The 24,089-nt window shown below is 36.7% G+C and overlaps 1 protein-coding gene across 8 annotated transcripts in view; it reads left to right on the plus strand.

Moving 5' to 3' along the window:
• LOC105229576 (A disintegrin and metalloproteinase with thrombospondin motifs 9) overlaps positions 1-24,026 on the plus strand; it is an 81,977-nt gene extending 57,951 nt beyond the window's left edge. For 7 of the 8 annotated variants that reach the window (XM_019991535.3, XM_049448643.1, XM_029551667.2 and 4 more), the window contains 19 exons: positions 9,393-9,708; positions 9,971-10,123; positions 10,530-10,684; positions 10,865-11,005; positions 11,786-12,188; positions 12,279-12,366; positions 12,540-12,686; positions 12,800-12,955; positions 13,117-13,691; positions 13,952-14,131; positions 14,630-14,755; positions 18,191-18,417; positions 18,484-18,972; positions 19,033-19,197; positions 19,271-19,453; positions 19,515-19,877; positions 19,949-20,563; positions 20,686-20,826; positions 20,909-24,026. In XM_019991535.3, the coding sequence (XP_019847094.2) occupies positions 9,393-9,708; positions 9,971-10,123; positions 10,530-10,684; positions 10,865-11,005; positions 11,786-12,188; positions 12,279-12,366; positions 12,540-12,686; positions 12,800-12,955; positions 13,117-13,691; positions 13,952-14,131; positions 14,630-14,755; positions 18,191-18,417; positions 18,484-18,972; positions 19,033-19,197; positions 19,271-19,453; positions 19,515-19,877; positions 19,949-20,563; positions 20,686-20,778 (4,575 nt within the window). In that variant the 3' untranslated portion in view covers positions 20,779-20,826; positions 20,909-24,026. Of the gene's footprint in view, positions 1-9,028; positions 9,179-9,392; positions 9,709-9,970; positions 10,124-10,529; positions 10,685-10,864; positions 11,006-11,785; positions 12,189-12,278; positions 12,367-12,539; positions 12,687-12,799; positions 12,956-13,116; positions 13,692-13,951; positions 14,132-14,629; positions 14,756-18,190; positions 18,418-18,483; positions 18,973-19,032; positions 19,198-19,270; positions 19,454-19,514; positions 19,878-19,948; positions 20,564-20,685; positions 20,827-20,908 lie in introns of those variants that run through there. The other variant, XM_011209954.4, reaches the window with a different exon arrangement.
• Positions 24,027-24,089: the final 63 nt, after the last annotated feature.

Genomic DNA, 24,089 nt, shown 5'->3' on the forward strand with positions numbered 1-24,089 from the left:
ATGATTACCTTTATAAGCTTTAAAGCATTCTCTGACCTCTTTTAAAAGCCGTACAATATCCCTCCAGACTCAATAAATATTTACATGAAATTTTCTTCACACAATGAACCATAAATCCGTTCATCAAATATCAAAAAGTGGCATATTAAATGTTTCAACAACTTTGGTAATGGGTTTAAGAATCCGCAATATCCAAAATTAATGTTAATGTTGTTGAGAGGGGTTGGATAAGACGCTTGCCGCTCTTTTTTTTATTTACTCATTTCGCAAAGCTTTGACATGCATAAGGTATAGAAAAATACTCGTACTAAAATAAATTTTATTCGAATGCTTTTAGGCGATGAAGACGCTAAATAAAAGATGACGAATCAAAGGTCTGCTCTGAACCATTTCAATGTTCAGAGTGGAATGCTTCGGTAAGAGGGGTTCAGAATTAGAATTTTTCTACCACACTGTACCAAAAAAATATCCATAAGCGATTTGTTGGACTAGTAATGACAACATCTTTTCAAAGTACGAAGGCTGCTATATATATTTCTGGCCTAATAATGAAAATAGGCATATTTATCAACGAAAATGTTTCTTTTTTTTCGTTGGATTTGGCTCATCTTGGAAGACCCACACGGTCGATTGCTGTTTTGTTTCGGGCTCATACGCATAGATCCATGATTCGTCACCTGTGACGATCTTATAAACGTCTTTTGAAGCACCGCGATCGTATTTTTTCAGCATTTCTTTACACCAATCCACACGAGCCTTTTTTTGAGCGATTGTCAAATTGTGCGGGATCCAACGAGAACAAACCTTTATCGAATTGCAATATCGAATGTATGCTGGTGGGAGAAATGCATAGGCATGCCTCTATCTGAAGGTATGTTATATGACGGTCTTGCATTATCAGTTCACGTACGGCATCGATGTTTTCTGGCACAACGGCTGTTTTTGGACGACCTTCACGGAATTCGTCTTTGAGCGGGCGCCGGTCACGATTGAATTCGTTGTACCAGTTTTTCACAGTGCTATAGGATGGTGCTTCATAGCCATACAAAGATTTTAGTTCATCGATGCACTCTTGTCGTGATAATCCACGTCGAAAGTTGTGAAAAATGATCGCACGAAAATGTTCACGAGTTAATTCCATTTTTTGGCCGAGATGAATTTTTTTAATTCCCTGTAAATAAAACAATTCACGATTAAATGACAAAACGTTCTGAGTGATGTTATGCTAAAAAATGTCAAACTTTCCAATGGAAATGTCAGATTGCACCTGGCAACACTTAGTGTTGCCTAGTCCAGAAATATATATAGCAGCCTTTGTAAATAACTACATTTTAATTAAATAAGATGTTATTCCTTGATTACTTATTATTTTATCGGCACTGTAGAAGTTATCGAGCCTTGCACATACAAATTGCAGATTTTCACACTGCCACAATTTATCTGATAGAAACTATATTTTTTTTGTTTGCACTTGGCAATTAAGCGCAAATTGAACACACTCGTTAAAAAGCCAAAAGCGTTCAAAAAGCGAACAAATCGCTCAAGCAACTGTTGATTGCTGCAAAGCATAATTATAGCGATTTTTCAGCCACGAGCTGAGGAAATAATGATACATTCATGTACATCTGTCTTCAATTAGTAAGGAGTCATGCTCTTGGCCCACAGCAAATCATATGCTTAATAGTAACGGGGCGTAATTGCAACGCGAAGCCACAGGCAACGCCGGAATGAGCGTGTAAACAAAGTGGCTTTTATGAGTGGTAACGTTTAGCGCGCAGCGGCAAAGACCACAATACCATACAATCCATCGCTGTGTGTGTGTGGCCGGTGGAATTGAATTTGAACTCGCTTAAACATTATGCGAAATATGCAATTAGCACCGTCCAGTGTAAATAGCCGAGAAATTAGTGCAAGATACACCTGTATGTGTAAAGTACTTATTATTATTTTGCTTTACTTTGGACTCTGTTATAGTTGGCTCTAAAAATCGCTTTCAAAAGCGCGGCAAGAACATTTAGTGTTGTTCAAAGATCATATAATTATTTCGTCTATGAACAATTTACGTGAACTTGATATTGAATTTTACTATAACAGGAATGCAAAAGCGTAAAAAATCTATAATAAATCTCGATTTTCTGCGAAAACGTGCCAGAAAACTGCAAAAAACAAAAAAAAATAAATAAAAAAAACTTGAAACGAATTAACGCAATAAACTTTTAATGTTTTTGCTGTTCCCCTTGAATAACTAAATAGTGAGCATAGCTTCCAAAAACAAAAAAAGGAAACAACAACACACATACAAGCAACATTTGAGCATACACAGTTTGATTTTCCGCTGCTAATTTATTGATTTAAAATCGCTGCTGTAGTTTAAATAGGAGAAAAATGGGTTCATTTTGGAAATGTACAGAGAGATTTTTTTTAATTTGTTTGAATTTATGTATTTTCCAATACAAAATTGATTATAAAGATCCATGCGTCAATGAATCAACTACGCTACAGGCGACCCAGTGATTGTGGAATCGTGAGAGCACCTGCTCGCAAGAAAGTGGACTTGTCTTCGAAACAGCTCAGCCTTGCAAAATTGTTCAGATATTCTATAAATCTAAAAATTGTTACAAAATTTTTCGGTTGTATTGAAACCAGCATTGATACTTTCCGCACAAAGAATCGAAATCCACCATCTTGAATGCTACACTGTAGTAATCAGGCACTAGTGAAGTTGACCAGCTTTGCAATGGCATTTTCAATGATTTTAGCTGTGATATTTGAACGATTTTTTATATAATACCAGCTCTCTACTCTCTTTCTTACTCAATCAGGTATTCCATATAATGCTCTTGCAGTAAATTCTTTTAAATTTTCCCAGCTCTTGTTAGTTCTTTATCTCCATCTTCAGTAAAATTACAGGAAATTTCTCAATTCGATTTGTATTCAAGAGACACAGTTAGTGATTAGCTCAATAGCATCATTCACACTTTTCCAAAAATGAAATGCCCAAAGTTAAATACTGATTTCTTACCTAATCTTATTAAGAATGATTTTGTCCGAGAAAAACAGAACTATCTCCGAAAAGCGGGCCACTAACTCGTATAAATATGTACTATATTTTTTCTCTCTGCAAGTTTGTTTTTCGAAATTTCAATTTAATGACTCACATCTGCTCGAGCGCAATTATGTTTGTTTATTAAAAGAAAAGGAAAAACAAAAACACTCAGACAGAAAATGAAATCGTGCCTTGTGGATATGAGGTGAAGGCGTGCAATTTCATTAAATTAAAAACTTTATCGTCGATCATTTGGCTACATTTCAAGGTTAGGCAGGCGCGCGCACGCACTCATGCACACGCTGGCACACACACATCCACACAAGCACGCACGCCAGCACGCACTTATGCCGTAATTATTTCAGTAACAACAAGTACTGACAACAAACGCAATAGACACTGGGAGCGCATGACAATGACAAGTTGCGACAACGACATAGTCAGTGTGGTGTCATCAACGCAGAAGTTAGAAAAGCCAATCAAAAGTAGCCAGCTATGGTTTTATGGAACGATCCTTGGTAGCTGGACTGAGAGCGTTTTACCCAGCAGTCATCTAGCTGCAGAAGAGATCAGCAGTTCAAAGAAGTAGAACCAGGCACTTGAGCCTTCTTTACAAATGGCAGCAAACTTTTTAATTCATGTAGGAGGCGTTCTGTCGCACTTGAAGTATAGTCACCGCAGAATGTGTAATTTGTGCCAAAAATCTTCGAAAAACTGCCATCCATTTGTAAGATTCAGTCCATTGGTCAATCATGCTCTCATTTCCGATTAGTTCTAGATGCTTTTGACTTGCAAATTTAGCACTACAAAACGCGCATGTTTGATATAATTAATACTGATGTAAACCCACACACACACGTTAAGCAGTAGTAGTTAAGAGTACACTCTTCAATCTGCTTCGAATTTAATTGTGGCAAATAGGCACACTTGCCGAGCGGCGAAACAGATTGCTGGCAATTAATGCCTATTGTTTTGCACCGAGGCATGCCACAAAACGCGTAAACACAGCGCGTAAAATATGAGGCACGCAATGCTCGGTGCGTATTGCGGTGCACGGCGAAGGCGATTGCATTAATTGCCCTGGCAAGCCGTTCGCACGAAGTGTGTGTCTAGGAGAATCGTAAAATTCTAATTGCAACTATATTTATCAAAGGCGAAAACGAAAAGGAAACCACTTGAATGCAAAAAACTCAATGGAAGCGCGAGTGCTGCAATTTGAATCGTTTGCTGTTGCAGTTTTTACGGGTTGCTCACCAGTGGAGCGTTGAGGAGGTCGCGCTCCACAAAGCGTTTCACTCTGTGTTTGTTGTTGCGGCAATAAAAAATCTACTTTTATGTGTGTCTGCGCATTTTTTATGCACAAAACTTTTCACTCTGCTTTTTTCGCACAAGAAAAATGATTTGTTGTTGATTTGTGATTATTATTTCTATTCTACTAAAATTTTATTTCAGTTTTCATACTAACAACAGTAAACATTAATACGCGTTAGCCGAGAACATACCCACTGTGTGCATGAAACACAACTCAAATTTCCCTTTCAATTGCTCAGCCGCAACTTTTTGTTACAACAGCATTGATTCTCCATCGAGATTACCATATATGATCTCGGCTTCATGGCAACAACAATTTCTCTCTTATAATTGTGTGCTTTTGTTCAAATTGTTTATTCGTTTGACTGCTGGTTCCGTTGTGAGAGCCAAACAAATACCACACTATTTTATTGCAGCGCTAACACTGAACTTGACAGCTCGGCGTTCCCATAACATAAATTTATGGCGATTCATTCGAGTGCCCCTCGTGGAAAAGTACGAGGCTCGCCCAGATATCAAGTGAAATATAAATCACAGAATGTTTCTAAAAACCTTGAGTTTAATTCCCAGATATGGCGGAGCTGTCCGACTTCTTGTTTGTTTGAGCTTCTTCGGGCTTGCAATGATCGACCGCCATCAAGTCCTTAAGAGGCTTTCGTATTTTTCTCGCAGGGTATATTCAGTGGGAGTATAAAATGGTGCAATGATACATGTACATAGGTGTTATTCCACCCACAGATCAATGATCAGCGCGTGGGGCGTTTACAGAGGAATCGAGCATTTAAGCTGTTCCGGGAATTTCTAGTGAATTTCATACAAACTCAAATTCAAAAAATTTACAAAAAGAAAATTCGCAAATATTTACAAATAACCGTAATTTATGGTGATGTTTGTCCAACTTTGTTTCTAGTTATCCTAACAACTGCATTTGCTCCGACTTTATTGTCGACAACATTGTGGCGATGTCGGGAAATTCGCTGATGTTGCTATTAGTTGTTGTTGATTTTGTATAATTTGTTATTGCACGTTTCGCTAAATTTCTCTGTTTGGGCGCTGCCTTCCAGCGAATATTTCGAATTTCGAATTTTGATTTTTCGTTTTGTGTTTGGGGTTCACTTTCGCTTTGAAAAACAAATTTGTTTTGACCAAAATTGAAAACGACTTTGCCCAAACAAAGAACTAATGTTTTGGCAAAAGGAATGCAATCTGATCTGCTAAGAAGACTCGTTCGAAGCATTTAAATTGTGTGGCGTTGAATAAAACATGTACAGTTTGCGAATTTGCTTGGGCGCGTAAAGAATAAGTTTTCTCAGGGTTGAAAACAAGAGAAAGACTAAATATTTGTGAACCGATCAGTAGTCCATACTTTAAAGAAAATATAAAAATTGTAAAAGTATTAAGTGAGTTAATAAGCAGTTGCAATGTAGTTCTTTGGCAAATATAATTTCAAAATCCTTCAAACCCTGGCCAACAGAATCTCTACTGCTGCACTGTGCCCGCGTCTCATTATACATCTTTTATAACTGTATTTGAAGAGAAAGCGGCGCATCAGAAATCGGTCGCTAGGTTAACGGCATTAATAAAACAGACCGCGCGGGCGTATGAGTGACATTAGTGGCGGAACAAATAAAACATTGAACGCACCCAATACGCGCGGAAAGCCTAGTTTTCCAGAGTGTGTGAATAAGCGATAGCGTGAATGAGATTATCACTATTTACGGAGAGAAGTGGGTGTAAAAGCAATTTTTGCAACGCAGTTTGTACAACAATTGACCAGCGCGGGCAGCTCATCCAACTTCGAGCCGGAGCATTTTATGCGTTCTGTGGAAGTTTTCGCTATTTCGATTGTTTACGATCGTTTCCAATGTTTTTATGGCGCCAATAAACGCTGAAAATGCAGTAAACTCTATTAATGCTGTACACTTTTACATGCATTCGTGTGCCCGACTTATCTACGCGCTTGCTTTATACACACGCACATACAATCTCCCGCGCAATCAATGCAACGCTGCATACTTGCTTATGTCTTTCGAAAGTTTCTTCAAGAAAGTGAGTTGTGCGCCTGCAAATCTCTCTGCCTTTGATAAACAAACCCGTACTTTCATACGCAAATAAACCGATGTGCAACTACACACACACACACATGCACTTGTAGGCATTCAAAACTCGCTGCAAGCATTCATTTTCGCGGATAAGCACATAAAATCGATTTTCTGCACGTTAAACCGTTACGTTTCGTTGGACTTTTCATGCTTTGCATTCGCCGCATTTCGGCTCACTCAAGTTTTTACGATTTTAACGCATATTTCACTTTGGGTGCATGGCCCACTTGGCGTATGAGTGACAAGGTTTCTCCGCTGCAAGTGTTCGTGCAAGACACAGATATCTTTACACTTGCATTAGTGAATATTCAGTTATGATTAATAGAAAATGTTTAAATGTTAATGAAGAGTCATGAGTAGCATGTTTTGAGGGCGCTGTCCTGTTCTATTTTTTTATTTTCTTCTAATGATTTAAAGCTAGTTTGAAAAGTTGGCGTATGTTATAAAAAGTGAAAAACATAAGAAATCTTGCAGCTTAGAGTCGAGAGTCGGGTTATGTCAACGGAATACTTAATGATAAATATAAAACTGGGATTGATTTGATATTTTGCTATTGACTCTTCTAAACATATTTTTAGCAAAGCGCACAAAAGGAATTTCGAGTGACTATTATTCATTAATAGTCAAATATAATAAAGAATATAAGTCTGGATGAAAAAGTTCAGCATTTAACATTGAGTTCTATTAACAATTAATTCAAAAAATATAGTATAACATTTAATTAATTAGTCACAACTTGTTTCTCTAAAAAAATCAATATTAAATTTGACTTGTTGCAGATTTCTTCATAATATCTGTGTACATATGTTCACAAACATTTAATAACGAACTTTAGAGCTCCTTGCAAGTATTTTAAGCATTTACAATTTTTCCCAGAACTCGTGCTCAACTCACAGACCGCATGTCGTCGCTTTGCTCGCCGTTAAGTTTTTTCAAATTATTTGTCTCTATTTTTTGTGTGGAAAGAATAGGTATAGAAAAAGTGTGTAAAAAATAATAAACAAACCGTTCGCATCAAACCCAGAGCTCATATGTTAAAATAAATAAATAAACTCATAAACGTGCTAAAATATATGAGGTTACTGTGCATGCGCGGGCAGGTGCCCAACAAACAGGTTCCCAGTCATTTCAAGTTGGTTTTTTTAGAATATTTTGTATCCAAGCACACAAAAACAAATTCAATTTATAGAATTAGCAACCCAATAAAAAGGCAAAAGTCGTTAAAATCGCTACAGTAAAACTCTGAATAATAAAGGCACACAAAAACAAAATATTTACAAAGAATTGCTTCGTCTAATCAAATTGAAATTTATTAACTAAAAGCAGCAACAATGAGTAGTTAACCAAACACTACAAACCGTTAGTAAAGAGCATTAAGGTCGCTCAAGGCAGTTTGGTACAACTCAATACTTGAATACTTACATAACGCATAAGTATGTGGATCGGCTCGGCTGCTGGCCAGTTCTCGCACTAGCTGCCCGATAGTGCGCAGCTCGGCTTTATGTTGACTCTGTTGGGTTCGTGCCGCTGACTAGTTGACTGTATGTAACATGAGACTTCGCGTGCGATGTTCATCCAAACCAGTTGAGCCTGTGGAATGTTCCATAAATTCCAATCAAAATTTCAAATTTAGTCCGTATATTTTTTTGGCTGCTCATCTGCATTATCTAGTTAAGTGGTCGATAAGCCGCCGATAAGTGATTTTTATGAATATTTTTTGTGATCAACACAGTGGGCCGAAAGGCGGTTATATTTAAAATATTATTATAAGTCTTAAAAAATAAATAGTTGGCTGTAATATGACTTTTTAAGTAAACGAGTTTGAATATTTTTTTTTTATCAACTTAATAAAATTCAAAAGTTTTCTTTTTCCAAAATTTATGTTCTTCTCCAATAATGTTCAAATTATTTTATTTCAATGTGAATCTTTATGTGTTTTGGAATTTATTTCGTTTGACGATCTTTTGATTTAGTGAACAAATTTCATTTAGTCAATTAGATTTAGTTAACTTTGTCCCGTTGTCGTTTGACTGGCGATTCGTGCATAAAAATGCGCCATTAATTTTTAATTCGATTAAAAATCGCTTAATTAAAATCGTTAAAAATAACGAAATGTAGCGAAGACCTATCAAATTGGCAGAAATAGTAAATTACTAGAACGAAATGAAAGCACAAAATACACAACGCAAAGAATTCTTTGTATCAACATACAAAGATAATACCTATGTAAGTAAATATAAGGAATAGCGCATCGAACAAAACAGCTCGAATCAGCATTCCTTAGCGTTTAGTTTGTTCGCGCGTGCGCGCCTTCGAAACGTGCCGAGCTCTAGCCAATTAACAATGTGTAGTTGGAAGAATTCACTGGTATGACTTACAAACGAGACTATGTTTTTATATGCCTGTACGCTTTTAAGGGCCATAAGCAAGGTAGCGCTTTGTACTGCTCACATACACATATACATACATGTGTATTTGTATTTACTTATAGTCGCTTCGAAACTTTACTTTCCAGCGACAGCTCGATATTCGTGTGGGGTTACACGTCGACGAAAGACTTAATTGCGGATGTGCGAGCCCTTATGTGCTCGCCTCCGCTGGGCGCAGCAAGCACGTTCTGACACTTTCAACTGTTTATGCAATAAATATTTATCATATTCAAATGGAAAAGGGAAGCAAAAATTATTACAGTTCTAATAAAACGTACCTCGACGCTTAAGTAAGTGAGTCTACACTAACCTACATATAAGTTTTGTATTGCGAGCTTAAAAAGCAGGGCAGCGTATTGAATAATTCAAATTTATGAAATTTTATTTTTTCGGCGTGGCGCATACTCGTCACTTGAGGCTTGTCGTGGTGCCATTTTCCTCTGACCCACAATATATTGTGCCGTTTTTTGGGTTAATAATTTTTGTTGCATATCTCTTTTTCAGCTTGTGATTAAGAAGACTTGCGAGTGGTGGTTTTACAAAAATAAATGCCGCAATATGTCCACACATTGGAAGCAGAATGCATTTCTCATATGCTGCGTGATACTTTTCGGTCTTTTGCTGGGCTTGATCATTTGGTACCAGCCGGGGAGCAGCGGCAACAGCAGTCGAAAAGGTGCTCACACAATCGCGGGTGTTTCAAACATGTCAAATACGTGGACGAGTAGTACAGGATATCCACCCGTTGTGGACTCGCCAGACATACAAACGATTTTTATAAATCATTCATTTATTGGTGACGAGCAGTGGACCGAAGATGGTGAGTGCAACTTGAAAATCAATAAATAACTTGAAATAATAAGAAATATTCATTGCTTAACGAATATAACCACAAGCAAGTGGTATCAAATTCTTTACAACCTTTGACCATAGAAAACTCAAGAATTTAATATTTTATAGGAAGAGTATCAAAAAAAATGTTAATAAACAAAACGTGGCATGTGACAAGCCGTTTGTTGTTTGAAATAATTTTAATTTCGTTTTTAATTTTTTATCATTCCAACGCTGTCGTTTTCTTGCAGAGGATATTAAAGACGATATTGGCGATATAAACAACAGCATTCCGGACGATTTCACCAGTGATTTTGTGACGCCGAGAAAGGTGTACAATTCCAAACTAAGCGAAGATGATTTGCTCTACGAGTCAAATCGCAATAAAAGCAGCGTAACGAATGGTAAGCAAGTGTTTCACTAATCAAATAAGGCCACACGAAAATCAATTATTGAAAATACTTTGATAAACCAGTAGAAATAGGTTAGATTCCATGAGAAATATAATAAAGAAATATATATTAAGAAATTATACGAGTATAAAAGCAAACTATTTTATGTAATTTTTCTCATTTCAATATCAAGCATTTTTTTGGTGTTATAATATATATACTGGTATGTTTGCAAAGAATTACTAAATCGGTATTTCATTTTTATTAATTATTTAATAATTATTTTAAAAAATATTTTAGATTTTAGTAATTTCTTTTTTTAATTAAACTATTATTCATTTCTTTGTTTTAATTTGTGTTCCTTCATTTCTTAGTATTTCATTATCTTATTGTTTTATTTTATTTAATTATGTTTCAGGTTATTATTCAGCGTTCGATGAGACGGGTACATTTCGTAGTAAATCTAGTCAAATTTGGGATCCACATCCCGAATACATAATAAATGCTTTCGGGCATGAATTGCATTTGGTTTTATATCAGGACACATCATTCATACCACCGCAAACATTTAGTGTAAGGAAAAATATAATAAAAGTCAAAAATTAGCTTAAACCAATAACACAAATATTTTAGAAACATAAAAACTAAGCCTTCAGATTCTCTAGACATTATTAAATGCTAAATTCTATACATTTGCTATGCACTTCACAGGATCTAAATCTCACCTAATTTACACTTTAACTTCGTTTATAGGTAATTCGTATACTTAACAATAGAACCGAGGAAGAAGAAGAGGAAGACGAAGCCAATGGCCATTATTTGGGTTGCTACTACAAGGGCGTAGTGCAAGGTGACGACCAATCGACGGTGTCCGTGTCGCTCTGCAATGGCATGGTGAGTTACCCCCTTCAAAAATAGTTAACTAGAAATCAAGCTTTGCTTTGAACAAACTGAATGGCGCAGCGACCCATAAGTTGCCTGTACAATGAGCAAGAATTCACATTCCCAGCATAATACTGCCCACACGGCACCACCAGTAATTACAAGCATAATTAGAAAACACAGCTTTTTTATTGTCTACACCGTACAAAGCCGCGATTTTGCCTTTTCAATTCATTGCTGTCTGTATGTGCAAACGGGCCTGCGGCGACAGTCGCCGCGGTATGTACGGTAGCATCCGATCGCCATAAATTCATTCATTAGACGTATTTGCAATTTGCAATAAATCAGCTTTATGTATTTGCCTTCAACCGTGCTGGGTAAATGTGTTTGAATAAACATGCATATTTATGTATGTATATCTGTGTATGCCACACCTCTGCTCATGCCAACTGATCGACCAGCACATGCCTTAAAGGCAAGAAGGCAGTCATAAATAGAAATAATAGACACCTACACACATACATATATAACAAATACTTATGTATACATATCTACAAGTTAGCCAGTGCCAAAAAGTGGGCAATCGAGTATGAGTATGCGTACTTATCACAATACATACAGACATAACCACTTACATTAAAGTGTTTAGAATAGTTCCTTGCCCCTCCTTAATGAGCGCCATTATTTCCTCCACACCATCGCCGCTATTATCATTAGTAAACTCATTTATTTGCCGTCGTTTATTTGCATAATACATTTATTTTTTTATTTTTTGTTGTTTTTCTGCGCCAGACTGGTTACATTAAAACAAGTTTCGGCTCGCTGCTCATACAACCGGTCAATCAGACTGGTGATGGCGATTCGGAGGTGTTGCACAAAGTGTGGCGTCATTCGCGTCGCAATGCCAGACACGCCGTCGCCGATTCATTCGACATGGATTTGAAAGAACTCGAAGAGAGTCTATTCACGAGGTTGCATCGTAAGAAGCGTAACTACGTCGATCGTCATGTCTTCACGATGGAAGTGCTGGTGGCGGTTGATAAGACGATGAGTGAGTTTCATGGCAACGATCTGAAGTCATACATATTGACGTTGATATCGATTGTTTCGAACATATACGCCGATGCTAGCATTGGCAACTCCATTTATATAACTGTGGCGAATATATTGATATTACGCGACGATCGCAGGAAAGGTGAGTGTTCGTTTGAGATTGTGTGTGTGTGTGTGACAGAGAGAGAATGAATTTAAGGCGTAGTCTGAATACACTCTTTTCTCTTCTTAGCCACGTCGGCGTCTGCAATGCTAAAGGACTTTTGTGGCGTCGTTTCGAAGCAAGGGTACCATTACGACACAGCAATGCTCATTACACGGTGAGTTTGAAATAATGCACTATTTACTTGCATATACATATGATAAATATTATTACACATTATGAACTCAAAATAGTAAAATATAAGAAATAGCTAGGCTCTATTTTGCTGCCCTGAATACTTACTAAAAGTGTTTTCACTCGTATATTTGTTTACGAATATTCCTTTCACAGCGATCAAATTTGCCGCAACGAAGGTGAGCCTTGCGACACTTTGGGTTTGGCTGAACTGGGCACTGTCTGCAAGCGACGATCGTGCGCCATAGTACAAGATAACGGACTGCCAGCCGCATTTACAATTGCACACGAATTGGGTCACGTGTAAGTCGAATTAAATTGTGAACATTTTGTCGCCTTTCTTCCTCCAAATTCTTTTCTACAAAATTTTCGTTTGTAACGCAAATCTCTTATTACTAAAACTTCCTTCAATGTAGTTTAAATATGCCTCACGATGATGACGACCTCTGTAAACCATTCAACCGACCAGGTACGAAGAGTAAAATGCATATCATGTCGAGTATAATGGGCAGTGACATACATCCGTGGTCGTGGTCGGACTGTTCGCGTAATTATGTCTCCGAATTTTTAGAGTAAGTTTTTGGCAATAATTTGGTCTAATTTTTAATTACCTCACATTATTTGTTGAGTCTTGACCCTTCTGGCAATCTCAAACTCCGCGTACGATTTCCTCTCAAAAACAAATCACTATCATATACATTTTCTTTCATTTCTCTTCTACAACACAATATAGAAAAGAAGACAAATCCTGCCTCGAAGACACACCCACGCATTTCATAAAGAATTTCAACACCAAATTGCCCGGCGAGATTTACTCACTCAACCATCAATGCCAACTAATACACGGCAACCAATCGCGCTATTGCCGCATCGACGGCGAATGTAAGCGACTGTGGTGCAAGACGGACAGCAGCAGCAGTGACTGTCGCAGCAGCAATCTGCCGTGGGCCGATGGCACACCGTGCAACAACGAGCGCCACTGGTGTCAGAAGGGTGAATGTGTGCCGCGCGAGGGCAAATCACTGCAAGTGGTTCAAGGCGGTTGGGGTCCCTGGAGTGAATTTACACCCTGCAGCCTGACGTGTGGCGGCGGTGTGCAGGAATCACAGCGCGAATGCAATAATCCACTACCGAAAAACGGTGGCAAGTACTGTGCGGGCAGCCGAAAGAAATATCGTTCGTGCAACACACACACATGTCCACCCGGTACTTTAGATTCACGTGAGCAGCAGTGCTACGAAATGAATGGCCGGAATTTCTCTAGCAAAGGCATTGCCCGCTCGGCGAAATGGATACCGAAGTATGGACGTAAGTTTGCAGTTGAAAATACACCAAATTATTAATTTTCAGATTTTAAAGTAGTAATCTTATTTCCGATTCAATACCTACTTCAAGACTTTCATGCCAAACTGCTATGTCATATATTTTTCCAAAGGCGTATATCAGTTCAATATAGCTCTCTTAAGACAAATATCCTTCCCAGATATTTTTACCTTATCTATACATTCGAAAATATTTTAACTAACTCAAAACAATTTTTTTTTTTTTTGCTTTTTTGCCTTTTGTAGTGTCCTCGGCCGAGAAATGTAAACTGTTTTGCCGCTTGGAAGACAACAGCGCGTATTTTATGCTCGCGGACAAGGTGAAAGACGGCACCACATGCTCGTTGGATAGCTTCGACAAGTGTGTCAATGGCATTTGCCGGCCGGCAGGTTGTGACAATGAGTTGAATTCGCTGGCGAAAATAGGTAATTTGCAAAAATAAACAAAAGCCTAAATAGAAACACAATAATAAAACAATATAAACTAATAATAATATGAACTAAAAGCAGAAGAGTAACTGATGTATTTACAAATGTATGTATATAAAGAGCCTTGTGCCACGTCAAAACCGCCGTCTGTCTACAAATACATCAGAACACATTTTACACATAAATAAACTGAGAATTGCGCGCGGAACCGCAACAGCTGGACCTTCAGCGGCAAAGCATAGCACTGATGGACAGTCAAGGTGATGTGCCACACATGACAGGTTCCCGAACGCAAAAATAGCACAAAATGAGTCAATCATCTTTCACTCGCTAACGTGCGCGTCCATAAAATTTCTTTTTATGAAACATTAAAACCAAATAATCACAGGCAATAATTTATCAAAAACACACGATGAGTTTTTAACTAAAAAAATTCCAATGTATTTATCATGTTTGCCTTTTTATTAAATCACAATATTTCTGATTTCTTTGCAGATAGATGTGGCGTTTGTGAGGGTCACAACGAAACCTGCCAAGAGTACACCGGCAACTTCTACGTCTCCGATTTGTATAAGACCAAGTCCGAGTTATATTATTATTATGTGACAACCATACCAAAAGGTAAAAAATTAATGTCATATGGTCTTTACCTTATCCAAGGAATAGAAACTGCTTGCCATTAAAGTAATTTGGCATGTTCAGATGTCAAATAAATTTATTTCACCTCTGCTTTCCTCACATGAGTCATATCATACATACAAGTATATGAAAGCAACGAAAATATTTCTGCTAATATTTTATATGCAACATCATTAAAGATTTTTTTAGTTGCAGCAAGGTATTTAACAAACGATTTCGAGCACCACTGATGATTAATCTTTTAATTTGTTAAAAAAATACAGTTTTTTTATAAAAAATTTTCCTTCGAAATAATTTCTAGAATATTTTTTTATTAATGATGTTTAACTAATGACAAGTAATTTTCTAAAAGTTTAATTAATATAAAGCATACAATTTTCCATACTTAAACACTACCACTTTATAGCTCGGCAGCTCTGATCGTATACTCAGCATTCTTCGCACATTTGGTCATAGTACATTAAGCATATGCACTATCTGTCAATCAGCGCTTTTTTCTTAATCACACATGCTGTAATTGTTTTTGTTGTTAAACTTATTGTAATTATTATGTGGCGTCGCTTAATAGGCGGAAATATAAAATGCACTTAAATGTGTCCACAATATAAGTAACCAAACTCATTGCGAAAGTATGCAAAATAGGTATGCTTGGAGTACGTACGCACTACTTTTTTCAATATTTCAATGAGTAAAGTGCTCGTAGTAAGAAATATGCATACTATGTACACATTTATACCCAAAACAGGGGTTAAGTTTGCAATGCAGGTTGTAAGAACCAGAAGCAAATGTTGGAGACTCCATAAGGTGATTTAACCATGTCTGTCTGTCTGTCTGCATATACGCGAACTATCTCTCAGTTTTTGAGATATAGATGCGAAATTTTGAACAATTCTCCAAGCTGCTCATTTGTCGGAGCCGCCGATATCAAACCACGATAGCCTTAAGCCGCCATATTAACTGAACAATTGTAATCAAGTGTTTGTATGAAAAACTTTTTTATTTGACGAGCTATTTTCACAAAATTTGGCACGGGTTATTTCCTAAAGCAATGATGCACTCTCTGATCAAATTGATTGGATCCTATTACTATAGCATATAGCTGCCATACAAACTGTACAATCGGAATCAAGTTCTTGTACGGAAATTTTTGTGTTTGTAAAGATATTATAGCTTCGGTGCAACCGGAGTTAACATTTTTTTCCTGTTTTTTTTTTTTTTTTTTTTTGAACTGGAGGCGTTTCTCATTTTAGTGGCATAGTTCTCAAGAATATCCGCATTCGAGTCAATGTGCGGCAGTTAGCTTCAATAAGCGTTTACAGATTTTATGCATATTATAGACACTTCTGTGCTTGTATAAATGAATAAACGAATTAAGTTGTTTCATTTTTGGAACCCTAATTATTTCTCAGAATTTTGATAATTCGAGCCATGAGAGCAATTCCCTTTAAAATATTGAATCAAATGTCGCAAATTGTCTCACTGATAAGTTTGACACCTCTGAAAATCAGCATATAAATTATTTCCAAGTATTTACTTAGAAGCTTTATTACATGCAAACGCATGACAGCTTTTGTGTGATGCAAAAATGGGCCATCGGAAAGTTCAAGTTCAAGGTTATAGTGTTATCACACAGTCACGCATGGCGCCAACTGTCTGTCTGCCCAGCGCGCCAAAGTATGAGGCGATTAAACGAGCAATAAATATTTTTCTACATATATGGACATAGCCATCCATGTATGTATGTGCATATGTATATATGTATATATTTGAATTTCTATATCTGTATGATTTATTCGTGCATTCACCTCAATATGTGTAGCTATGTGTGTACGCCTGCATGTGTAAATGCATTATGCATCCACTTGATTATTCAATGGCAATTAGAAAACTGATAAAGCTAAAAGCACACACACATATGTACTTACATATGTATATATGTATAGTAGATCGTGCCGACAGCAGCAATTAATGCGATGCATACAAATTGCTTATCATCGCATTTAAGACTTGTGCATATTCATCACATATGAACCACACATACGCACACGCAACTGTTAATGCTCGCACAACAAACAATGTGACATTAAGATATACATATGTATGTACGTGCTCAGTAAGTAATAAACAATAATTTTAATGCGCGGGAAATCAGACAGCTCCTTAGCGCCGGTTTTAAAAATAGCAGCTGAATAACAGAACTATTGATGAATTATGTATTACCAGCACACACACATACGCTTTGGTGCGAAATTAAAAAAAAAAAAGTTTTTGTTTTTGAAATGCTTTTGACGAGCAGATAATTGAATCGATGGGAGTGAAATGTCAATCAAACTGCCTATTTCGATAGACAGTTGGAAAAATTCGTGGCGCGCACGCGCTGTGTGAAATGCTAATGAACACTAAGTGTGAACTGGTTATTGTAATACATGGCACGACAGTGGCATTAAAAGTTTGACTCCGCTGGACTTTGCGGGCCGCGCGTGTTGATAATTCACAAATCCTTTGAAATTCCACTTGTATTTATCACCAAATTAAGGTAGGGCATATGCTGTCGATGAGTTCCTTCGCATGCAAATGCTTTGGTGCTTCGGGTATAACCTTATCATCCTCATTACTTTTATTTGCCATTATTTAGGAGATTCTTAATTAAATTCTATGAGTAGCAAAAATTGCTAACCTTACGGGGCATCCCGACAGGCAAAAAAAGGAGAAAGATCCTTTTTTTTATAAATGTGTTTCGGGGAAAAATAAAAATTCATATTTTTCGACTACTATATAATAATTGTGGCATACATTTTATATACCAATTAAAATAATAAATTTGATATGAGCAATGATATTTTGATTTATGCTTGTATAAGCTTATTAAATTTAAGACACCGCTCATTCCCAACCCATTTTGTATAATTTTTCTGTAAATTAACAATATTAAACTATGTAAATATTAATTTTTTTGAAAAATATTATTTTGAAAATGTACTTTATCTTTATAACTTAACAAAACCGTCTTAATACTCGCTCTACCAAATTTAATATTATCGAAATTAAAATGCCTTCGGTATATGTACATATGTGCAAATGGGATATGTTGCTTCTTCGAAATTTCCATAGAAATGAAAACTGCGCTATCAAACTGCTTAAGTACATACCAATTAGTATTCTATATATTGCTTTCCATAAGCCACAGGGAGTCTCCACAGGCAATAGGCGCGGCTATACAGTTAGTATAACATACATTTTATCCTGTCGAGATGCCCCAAGCGAAAGAAAGCTCCAAATATTTTAGACTCCCAATTTCTTAACTTTTATTATTTGTAAAATAAAACTCATAATTTATTCAAATAGTTTTGATTAGAGCAAACCATTGTTGTTGTGTACTTTGAACTCACTGTTGTTATGTGTTTTCTACCTTTACAGGCGCCTCTAACATAGTTATTACTCAACCCGGTTATCACGCTGAGAATTTCATTGCACTGCGTGACGATGAGGGCAATTACATACTCAATGGGAAGAATGTCATCACCAGCTATCATAATATAAAATTCTATGCAGGCGTAACCATCGAATATAATGGCGCCGAAAATTTGGTCGAGCATATCAACACCACCGTGGCACGTAAAATGAAACGTGATTTAGTTGTAGAGGTGAGCTTTCAACGGAGTGGCTTGTAAACACGAGTGCATTAATGAAATCGCTTTGTTACCTTACAGATAATTTCCATAAGCAAAAGTGCACCGAAGGACAACGACTCACTGTTACTCAGCTACACGTATACCATGGATAAGCCGCTCAACCAATTGCCCGAGATAGAGGTTGAGATCTATAATTGGGAAAAGCAACCCTGGAGTAATTGTGATGCACTATGTCATGGCAGCTCACATCGTTTGCCGGTTTGTGTGAGCACCACGAAGGCATTGAAAGTGGCGCCACAGTTATGCGATGAGACGGCAAAACCGCCAATTGAATATCGCCAATGTAACACGGATTGTGTGCTTTCGCTGAACGTGGCAAACATTTCGGAGTGCTCAGCTTCGTGTGGCATGTTGGGCACGCGTGAGAAAACTTACTATTGCATACAAACATTCCCACATATCAGCCGCTCCAATATCGTAGACTTGTCGTATTGCCTCTCGAAGTTCGAGTTTAGTCCACACGAGTCGTGTCGTGAAGGTTGTTGGGACTATACCGAGTGGACGCCGGTAAGTTGGTTAATAAGAAGCCGCATGAAGCTAGTAAACATCATCTATATGATTTCGTAGTGCTCCAAGTCTTGTGGTACCGGCACGCAGACGCGTGGTGTGGCTTGCATGCTAAATGGTACGCGCGTAAGTGATAGTTTCTGTGATCAGCGTAAGCGTGATTCTTTCCGCGATACAATAAGAGCTTGTAAAACGGAGCCGTGTTATTCGTACGAAGACAATTTGGTAAGTTGACGTCGCTATTGCCAAAACAGGAAGTCACGCTTTTATTATATAACTTTTTAACTATTATATATAGGCTACACAGCGCTCATATGCCAGTTATTGGTTCGCCGATGAGTGGGGTGCATGTGACGATAATTGTGAAAAGAATCGTACAGTTACATGTCGAAATCCAATGGGTTATGGCTGTCCGAAAGAGCGACGGCCCTTATCCAAGCGTAAATGTTGCAACATCAAATATGTGTCCAATTGGTCGAATGTAAGTTCTGCATCTCCTACTCATCTACAAACTACTTATTTACTTGTTCTTAATCATGCAGTGCTCCGTTGAATGTGGTAATGGTGTGCGCCAGAAAGAGATTCATTGCGCACGTGTATACAAACCGGAGATTAAAGGAACGCCGCGACGACGCGTCATCATAGATCCATACCACTGTCGCCATTTGCGCAAACCAACGCCGAAGCGTATGCACAAGCCCTGCAAGATCAGCTGTAAATGGAACACTTCCGACTGGACGCAGTGTCCCGCCGACTGTCATGAAGAATATCAATCACGTTCAGTTTATTGTGAATCAGTGTTGGGCAATCCGATTGCTTATCGCTACTGTGACGCGTTGAAGAAGCCACCATCGAAGAAGATCTGCAACAATTGTGTTCGAAAGGAGTCGAAAATTATAACTCCTGTAAGTATTCGCTAATGTAACTTTAGGAATCTAATTGTAACTCTCTCCACCTCTTACTTCATTACGTCCAGTGCAATTGCGATGGTTTCCGACGTCGTCGCATCATTTGTTACGATTCGACGGGACGACGTATTGTCTGCCCCACCAAAGAGCGATTGATTAAGGAGAAATGTCCCCCGCCACGTGAATGTATGCCACAGTCTTGTGAGGACGTGCGTCGCCTACTTCGCAACTATCAGGACGATGAATATACCATATATGTGCGTTCACGCGCACGTAGAGTCTACTGCCATAACATGAGTAGCTCACCGAAAGAATATATAACCGTTAATCATCTTGAAAACTATTCCATTTACTATGATTATAAAACTTCCGTTCCGGACAGATGTCCGCCCGAGTCGAGAAATCGAGAGTTCCGTGATAACAGCACCAGTTCGGGACGTACGAACTTCCGTAAGATACGTGTAAATCTGCCAGACTTACGTATCATCGAAAATGATTTTACGTTTGCGGAAACAGTCGGCACTCCACAATTGTTTGGTTCCGCAGGCGATTGTTACAATCGTAACAAGGAATGTCCACAAGGTGACTTTTCGATAAATTTGGAAAAAACCGGTTTCCACATACGAGCCGGCGCACGTTGGGACACTTTTGGTCACAGTGTAATTATGAAGGTATCTATACCGGTAAGTGAAAGCTTAATTGTCAATCGTGCTTACCTCTAAGTCTTGACAAAATTATTTTATACATAACTGTACACAAACAAAAAAAACTTCAAGAATTCTTTAAATTTGCAAACGAATTCCAGTTCGACACTTCTACCGTTTCTCGTCGCGCTTTCTGCGGTGGCTATTGTGGACGTTGCCAACTTTCGCATGCGGGGCTGTACCTAGATGTATGATCGCACATCGGTTGAAACAACCTTAGTGTGGATACAACTTTTTGTTGGGTAAAATGTTAATTTACTTTATATAACCCTTTTGCAAACTAACGCCTTTTTCATTCTACCCAAACATTCAACGTCCAAATAGGCTCACAAAACCGTTCGGTTCGTGGTCTTCACACCACCAGTTTTGTGGGCGTGGCATCGGTAAATATGGTCGCAGACGTGTCGTGAGCATGGAGACTGACAATGCATAAGCAAAATTTTATGTGCCATAGAATGACTCGACGATGTCATCGCCCACCCATAAGCCAACATAAACCCAGCAGCGACTACAAAGGCGAAGGCAATAGACCAAAATTATACAAAAACACAGAAGAAATAAACACAAAGTACTTTTAATATTGTTGAGCACCTAGTCGACGAGCAGGGAATGAACGAGTCCAACTACTGCTAGCGAATTATTATTAGAAGTAAAACACAAAGCAACCAAAACGGCTGGTGTTCAGCCGATAATGTAAACTGCCAGCAACAAACACAAACAAAAAACTAGCAATACAAACGATCACTGAATAATTTATGCGAAAAAACCAAAAACTCGTTGCAACTCACAAATCAAAAGTAAAAGAAAAAACTAAAAATAAAACACATAAAATATTGACCTTAAGTTAAGTGCAGAGTTGAATTTTCTCAGCTTTGGCCAATTGTGGTATATGCCAATACGAGCGTAAAATATGTGTATGTAATATTGTTCATTCTTTCAGTGTATTTTAGCACAAAAATTTATTGGAAAAAATTTTATCCGTTTGGAAAAGTATTAATTAACAAAATGAAATATAGCAACAAATTTTAAAATAAAATATTTTACTATATTCGTAGAGATGTATGTAGTATATTGTGTTGACAATTCGAAAGGAATAAGAATTTGCTATTTCCATAAATTGTATACCTTTGTTGAAAATTGAAGCGAATGTATGTAATATATTAGGTAAATATGTAGGTATGTAAGTACAGTTTACAGTATATGTAACTATTTTATATATATACGATAGCTTTATGACCGATGGTGAGTGAACGAAAAGAAAAAGTATTTATTTTGAAAAGAAAAAAGTAGCGTTAAGTCAAGGCATCGCTGAATTTTACAAGTTTCGAAGGCGCCATGTGTGTGTCATACCGATTTTTTTAATAATGCAATAGTCGTAAAAGTCGTAATAGTCGTAAAAGTCCGTAAAAGCTTTCAAAATACACGAATGGGCTACAAAAAAGTCGAATTACTTATACTCGTATAGCCATTTTAACCAGTTTTAAAATCACGACAAAATTTGCTCACGCATTAGCGCAGAAAAACAAAACACAATTAAAACACACATATAACGAATTGCACAGTATATTTATGAAATTAGGAATAATTTTTTTTTTTCAAATTACCTAAACATTTATTTTAAGCATAAAATCAAGAGTAAAATTTTAACAAAGCTTAGAGCAAGGCCTAATGAAATTAAAATTGTTTAAGCAAAACAAAACAAATAACTAAGAATTTTTAACAAACTCACTCAAAACCAAAATTAAAAAAAAATGTAATTGTAAAAACTATCTGTAGATATGTATGTAGGTATGTACATCAACGTAATGAGCCATATATTTCATAAATCATTTGCATTTAGTTGCTGCTTGCGTTGGAGCTGAAAACGTCTTATCTCATAAAAAACAACAACAAATAAGTTTTTGTTAATTACGCACACATTTTACATTGGTTTAAATATACAGTCTTTTTTAAAAATAACAAACGCAAGAACTTCTCACAGGCACGCCTGTCTCTCTTACAAAAAATATTTGACCTTTTTTATTACACAAATCTTGTTTTTATTAAAATCAAAATAGCCTATTACAATATATGAGTTCCAATTTGTTTGTTTTCTTTTTAAACTCCTTCCAAGCAGTTGCTTTAAAGTCAAAACATTTGACTCGAATATAAATGTAGTTTAGTACTAGGTCACAACTATGGCAATATAAGTTTTTACTGTAATTTAAAATTATAATTAAAATACGTAAAAATGGTGCTTATAATTATATAAATATTTTACTTACAAAAACAAAAAAAAAATATATTAAATAGATCATAGAGTATATAAACTTATGTGCAAACGCTATTTTCTGTGAAAGTAGACGTGCGTACGCAACGATAAGGGCCAGTATATGCAAGGAGAGATGTGCCACTTGCGCACATTAACTTATATACTATACTGCCATGCATTGTACACTTATGTATAAATATTTAGAAAAACAAATCTACTATTTACACGCATACTTTTGGCATTTCTAGAATTAAACTTTCTAAATATTCTCAACAAGTGCCCATTCATACCAAACGATCATGAAATAAAAAATAACTTTTGTAAATGTATTTTAGCAATAAAGAAAAATACTCATAAATGTTAAAATTAATGCCAACTACGAGAAGATAATACAATTTTAGTGGGCCATACAAAAACAAAAACAAAAAGAACAAATAACAAATAACAAAATGTTGGCTGAACTTCTTTACATTGAACACATTTCACATTTCATTAGGAATTTCAAAATTTGGCTTCTTAGGTGTCAAAATTTGAGTGACGGTCGCCAAATCCATTGATCGCAGGTTCGATACAATGACTCTAGTTATTTAAAGGCCAATAACAACAAGCACGATAATTAGAGATTGCGGCATTAGTGTCCAGCGACGCCTGTGGCGTGCTAAAAACACAATTGTGGAAATGTAAAAATATTGAAAATAAATCCACTTTCAAATAAATACTAAAAAAATTAACCGTAATTGAAAGTAACTTAAATTTCGTTCTCTGAATAATGATAAATGCAATTATTAAGTCAATAAAAACATTTAATTTATAGTGCAACCTTCAGCCATATAACGGTGCGCTGTCATATATTTGTTAGACCTGCGCTCACTGCCAGCAACATACACGAACTCAACAAACATACATACAAAATGTCATATCACTCTTTGTGCCAAGCAAGTCTTTACAACTTGCTAATTATCCTTAAAAACCATAAAACACCCCCAAACTAGAAGGCAGTGTTGCCAATAAATGACTGGCGCATCATACATATATATAAAATGTATAATATATAATATATAATTGCTTTAATATTCATATTATGTGTGTATGTATTTGTGTAAATAATTATACGTTTTATTTAAAACTTAAAGATTAGAAATAAATAAATATACACTGAAATAACATTAAAATGAAAATGAAAGCACTAAACCGTTGTTTCATTGCAAGCAAAATTTCTAGGTAACTAACTCAGCCGTGAAGACGATTTTATTT

Source organism: Bactrocera dorsalis, chromosome 2, assembly GCF_023373825.1.
Source record: "Bactrocera dorsalis isolate Fly_Bdor chromosome 2, ASM2337382v1, whole genome shotgun sequence".
Lineage (NCBI taxonomy): Eukaryota > Metazoa > Arthropoda > Insecta > Diptera > Tephritidae > Bactrocera > Bactrocera dorsalis.